Source organism: Mya arenaria, chromosome 13, assembly GCF_026914265.1.
Source record: "Mya arenaria isolate MELC-2E11 chromosome 13, ASM2691426v1".
NCBI lineage: Eukaryota > Metazoa > Mollusca > Bivalvia > Myida > Myidae > Mya > Mya arenaria.
In genome coordinates this window covers 67,225,411-67,231,727 of record NC_069134.1, presented here as the reverse complement: position 1 = coordinate 67,231,727, position 6,317 = coordinate 67,225,411, and the positions used below count along the sequence as shown (strand labels likewise).

General features: G+C 34.6%; 1 protein-coding gene across 1 annotated transcript; it reads left to right on the top strand.

Moving 5' to 3' along the window:
- Positions 1-248: 248 nt before the first annotated feature.
- On the top strand, positions 249-5,788 carry LOC128214987 (peptidase inhibitor 16-like). The gene is made up of 5 exons (XM_052921711.1): positions 249-323; positions 1,854-2,006; positions 3,202-3,423; positions 4,709-4,827; positions 5,065-5,788. The coding sequence occupies exons 2-5, from the start codon at positions 1,854-1,856 to the stop codon at positions 5,312-5,314; spliced, it is 744 nt and encodes a 247-aa protein (XP_052777671.1). The 5' UTR covers positions 249-323; the 3' UTR covers positions 5,315-5,788.
- Positions 5,789-6,317: the final 529 nt, after the last annotated feature.

Genomic DNA, 6,317 nt, shown 5'->3' with positions numbered 1-6,317 from the left:
TTAATACAAGGCCATACTAGCATGTTTGCCTACAGTTAGTACGTTTATATGACAGCCAGCTTTAATTGAAATTAATAAAAGTATTAAACATAATTGATGGCGCTAAGGGAGAAATCGTTATTTTCAATTATAATAGATGCTTATTTTAAACGACACCGATGACTCTTCTGATATCAAAATACAAATGTAGGATAAAGGTCACGTTTTTTAAATGCTAATCATTATGTCACATTGAATGACATTTATTAGTTCGCGAGGAAATATATAACACCTTAACACTGAAACATAATGGTTAAGTTATTAAAGGAATTGTAATTGAAAAGGTTTGTTACTTGATTTTTCAGCATGTATTCTCTTTGTGTCAACATGATATTTTGTTATCTATTCAAAAGACATTTATTTATCGAAATATTTAAAGCTGACATTAAAGTGGGAACGCTAACACTTGTTATTTCATGTCGTATCAACACTCACACACAAACGATGATAAGGCTGTTTGATGACTTGTTGAATATCAAATAAACAGGGTTTATTTATTGCAGAATATTGAACTATGTGAATAAGCATTTCAGCTACATAAATGCAAAATTGAATTGAATTGAACTGAATTGAATTGAACGGTTAAAATAACATTGCACAAGTGTATAAATTAGGTAATCTCAAGATCAATTTAAAACTTTAAATTATAAAGCACTGTTTGTTAGAAATAAGAAAACAATGAAGATGCGTTTTTGTTTCATTTCACCCAGTTATTTTAGGTTCTGATAAAATAGTCAATGAATTATTACCTTTGTAATCGTTTAATCTTGTTGTAAACGAAAACAAATTGACGGCGCTGTATTCCATGCATTTCCTTTTTCAAAACCACCCAGTTGTCGTCTGTTGATACATTGTATAGCATATTCAGTATCAACGTTTGTTAAATTTCCTACTATAAGATCTTCGTTGATCGGGCGCGTCGCCTGCAGAACCCGTTTTACGTTGCTCATTTTCAACAAACAGTCGGAGTGTTGTAGTGATATCCTCCTTCCGTTGTAAAGCTGGAGAACGAACGAAAAAGGGTGATCACTATCCCCGCACTCCAAATTGACCAAGAATCGAAAATTAGTCGTTTTGACGTTAAATGATTAATATGTACACACTTATATTGCAAACCCATTGAAATTGTGGAAGAAACCTCTCTAAAACTTGCAGATAGCCATAAATGTAAACCTAATGATTCAGGATACATCGCTCTTGCGCATGTGAATCATAAGAAAGGAGGTACATATAGGTTTTTGACTGAATATGCACTGGTCATATTCAAGCAATGTTTTGAAGAGTATTGTCAACTCTGGTATTAATCATTCAAGTGAACTGCTCAACTTAAACGTTTACAGGAACATTCAAGCAACAATCGTACAGATAAACAAGCAATTAATACTAATAAATTTCCTGATGTTTTATAAATGCTTCTTGATATTGGCTTCCGAAGTTTAAAATGGCAAGGTGAGTATTCAATAGAAATTACACAATACTACAAACCTAGTAAATACTTGAAAATATGTTTGAGAAATGTTTGTTATGGACCATTTTATTTACTGTCTGTAAGCAATTATAGTTTGTTAACCGTGGGCCGAGCTTTCCGCTTTCAGCTGTATCGTGAACTCCTGGTATTTTTTAAACATGTTTGTAAACTTAACAACTGTTTTCAGATTATCTTAAGCTTGTTCGTAACAAATTACAACTGGTGTTCTTTAACATTAGCCCTACATTGTGTTTAAAAGCCTTTAGTCATGTCCATAAAACTTACAACTAGAATTAAACAGCTGTATAAAGCCTATCAAGTGCATGTATTTTACCGTAATATGTAGATGCAGTGTTTGACCGGTGCCCTATTCCTCTTGCTATGCACTTCCGCTGCAAGGGGCTGGTTGAAGGACCTCGACCCCTACAAGAACCTCATCACAGTCATACACAACTTCTACAGGAGTTATGAGACACGGGCGGCGGACATGAAAGAAATGGTCAGTAGTTCATTTGTTATTTAGCTTATACTTTTTTTCTTTTAGCTCGATGGTGACGAAAGCTGAAGCATACATAGTAATTACTTTTGAGTCCGTTTCATGGGTTGGAACCAATACTTATGTCCATTTGTTTTTCACATTTCCTTATAAATTTACTTAGATCATAAATTGGTTAGGAAACGCCTTAGAAAACTGATTTGGTAAAATGTGTTTTTATCAATCTCAAAATTGATATTTATAACAAAGTCCGAACGTTAATCTGTTCAGTATCAATGGTGTGTTCATGTGGTGTGTGATTCATGATGTAAAATAGGCTCTATTCTAGGGCAAAAGTACGGTACTGAGTGCAAACCTGTCAAGTGAATTCATAATCTTTCAGGGGGTCAAACGTAAATTATTCTTGCAGAACTTTAAGTGAGGGACATGGTTAGTGCGAAACAAAATGGGGGATTTCATTCGAGCGTATACTTCCATAATAGTACATAAATTATATAAATGGCTGAATTCAATATTTGCATTAAAATTTACAAGAAGAGCATTGTATATGCAAAGAAGGTGTAAGTGACCTTGGGGTAATAGCGAAAAAGAAAATATCCTTTTTAACACACCGATTGCCGGTTTCATAATTATTGTAATAGCATATACAGCAAACTTAATTTAGAGTGATTGCCTGAGTAGATTCGGAACTTCTCGGCAATTTTCTAATGGAAACAAAACTCGGATGTAGCCGGTACATCAGTAGAAGTAGTTCGTATAATTTTGAATTATATCCATAATTAAATGCACTGTATTTTATATGTCAGTGTATATCTAAGTTTAAATTTATTGCCAGTAAAGTGTATTGTTGCAAACATAATTACGATTCCCAAGAGTTAAGTTATTAAGTTTCACTGCTAAATTGAAATTACTACGCAATCTACTTGCAGCGTAGTCAAACCGTCCAAATATATCCGAGGTTGTTTTCGATAGAGTTTCGAATATGCCTAAGTGATTATCCGGTGTATTTGGTCTTTTTTGATTGTTCTGTGCATGATTCTTGAACCTTAAGGACACTTAATTATTCACTCAACGCAAATATAATTTAAAGCCAATTCATGCTTTGTTTTGTGCAAAATTTCCCTGTGTTAAAATGAACACATTTTTCCTCATTAATGAAACTCTCATAATGAAATAATATACGTGAATATCTTTGTAGAAATGGGACGATGGCTTACAACGGAAAGCTGAAATGTGGTCGGAGAACTGTTACTTCGACCACCAGCGTGACGGTCTTGGGGAGAACCTGGCGTTTGTGGTCACCGGCGGTCCTGATATGCAAGACCTGGACATCATTGTCCACTCATGTAGGGGCTGGTGGAACGAAGTCTACAACTGGACATGGTCAACCGCTTGTGTACGCGCTTGTCATTATACACAGGTTTGTGCTACTGTTTCGCTAACACGTAAATGGTCAGAAGTATGTTGGAATGAAAGCATAGTTCAAATAATTAAAGACAGAACCTCATTTTCTAAGCGTATCGAGTAATCCAGTACCAACACAGTTTTATCGGAGTCCAGCCAAATAGTTAGTATCAACAAGTTCGTGATTTCGTTCTTTATACTCCTTCAAAATATATATTGTCATAAATACTCAAAAGAAGTCAATATGTATCTTTTTCATTTTTCCCTTAAAGCTGCACTCTCACAGATTTACCGGTTTGACGTTCGCAACTTTTTCATATTTAAGTTCAAATTGATGTTTTATGGATTTTTCTTAAACCGTAAGAAACGCTTTTAGCCATAAAACATTAATTTACGAACGAAATATGAAAATTTGCGATCTGATCTTTAGTCGGCAGTCTTAAATCACAGGTTTGCAGATATTTACGCAAACATTGCTCAATCCAAGACAAAAATAGAAAAGTTGTCAAAACGGTAAATCTGTGAGAGTGCAGCTTTAAAGACAAATCAATAGTTATTCTGGATGTCTTTTATATTCAATGTAAACTACGACTGACTGTTTCACTGTTATTCCTCGGATTTGTCATGCTTATACAATGAGAGTCGCTCATTCAATTCATTTTTCAGTATTTTGGTAAAAACTATCATTTATATTATAAGTTTTGATTTGTTGTAACAGTAGCGATCACATAAACTTGTCTTTGTTTCTGTATAAAACGGGTTTGTTTTTGTCATTGATAGCATTTTAGTTAAATGTTCCTTTTTAAACATTCCTAATAAACATTAAAGCGCAAGTCAAATTTTACTGAAACCGTTTGCACATTTATAAGGTTAGATACGTAAAGATATCATCAAATATTTTACACCTACAAGCGACATCATATAAAAAAACAATGTCCCGAAACGAAGTATTTGCGTTAGGAGATCCAGTGTCGGTTTGACAAGAAAGTATTTATTAATGTTCGCTTATTTATACTATTTCCAGAAAAGAATGAGTATTGCAAACACTGTCATGATTGACCTTAGGTAGAAGTAAGCCGATCAAAGGTACACGTACTTAATATAACAAGTATCAACTAAGACAAGTATAGCAACTGTTATCTAACTATTCCCCAGAGACAAACGAGGTCATTAAACATGACAAATTGCAAGGTAAATCTATGCATCTAAATCAACTTGTAATTTAATCATATAAAATGTCAGGCCCTGCCATTATAATAGTACAAATGCATTGAATATGCGTTTCACCTGTGGTGTTTCAGATGATCTGGGGGAAAACTGAGAGGCTTGGGTGTTCTCTAAGCAAGTGTCCACAGATGCAGGTTGACACCGGAAAAAACATGGACGATATCGACTTTTTCGTCTGCTTTTACGATCCCCCGTATGTTTTATTTCAATTTACGAACTAAAATTATTTTAAAGGATTTCAAGGTACAACATAATGTTTAGAAATACTACTGGCTGCCAAGAATTCAGTGATTTTAGCATTCCAAGTAAAAATTATTTGGAAAAATAAATATCAGTGTTATGTCTATTGTTAACTGAACTTACAATGCTTTTTTATTGTCATTCCTTATTAAAGTGTTATATTGTTGCAACGATGTCACTTTACTTTCAGAGGCAACTCTATTGGAAAATATCCTTACACATTGGGTGAGCCATGCTCGCATTGTGACCGTTTGGACGAATGCCACGGGGGTCTTTGTAAAAGTCCTTCATTGAACAACAGCAACTCCTCCCCTACCACAAACACCCAACCACAATCAGAGGCGACACTTACAGATTCAGCTATGACTGACGCCAATGTTTACACACCTTCAAGAGCTGCCCCTTCGCAGGAGCTCAACGTAGTTCATAAATATCTTTAATAATGGGGCACCTTAACATTTTCTCTTACTGCGCCCAAGGCCAGGTAATTCTGATATGCGATAATTTGTGCGTTTGTTCCAACATCATGTTAACAAGATATACGACCGATGTTTGCTTTAAATGATCTATAGTAACAATCTGTGGTTATTTTGTCATGACGAAAGGCATGCAAAAGTGAATACTTTGAATATTTGTCACCGATAATCATGACAGAAAATGGCTATATTTGTCGGAACAGAGCGTGCATTAGCATTAGCTTGACAGAGCAAATCGCTCAATATATTGTTGATCGTCGCGCTGTTGTATCATTTTCGTGCAGTGTCTTTTCCTTTAACCCTAGGTCTATTTTGAGGTTTGCGGCACAGTTATTGTGATTACTGGGATCTAGTGTACCGTTCTGTGGCATAGCAAGTTACACATCGTTATACATTTGTTTTTATTTTATTTTTATCCAGAAATAAATATACATCATATTTTTTTATGTTTTTCCCTTACGGGTTCGGTTTAATGACCAGGACATGTTGATTTTTTTTATCTTTTCTATAATTGACTTCTTGCTGCAATTCATGCTTGAGAATTAACGAACATCAATTAAAAAATAATGGTAATTTTACTTGGTCAACAAAAAATATATTTCATTCACAAATGTCAATGCTTTATTTATGCTTACAACGACAATATATAACCATCGCAAAAGTTGAACGCATATCTTGAGATGTTGACGACACGAGGCTTACCTATCCGTTTTTAAAACACTACTAAAAAGTTAAATTATTAACTGTATGGACACATGTTTTACGTAAACATTCAGTGCGGTTTTAATGATGTTTGCGAATGAACTGAGGAAATCAATTAAACATAGCACGTTCATATTGCAATTATTCACCGACGACAAGGTCTTGTTATACTGCACTAGAACAGTCACTTTTAATCTTTCAAAGGGGTTTGATGTTGCGTTTGAAGTCACCTCGTCGCGTTGGTATTCGCAGTTTTGCGTGTTGT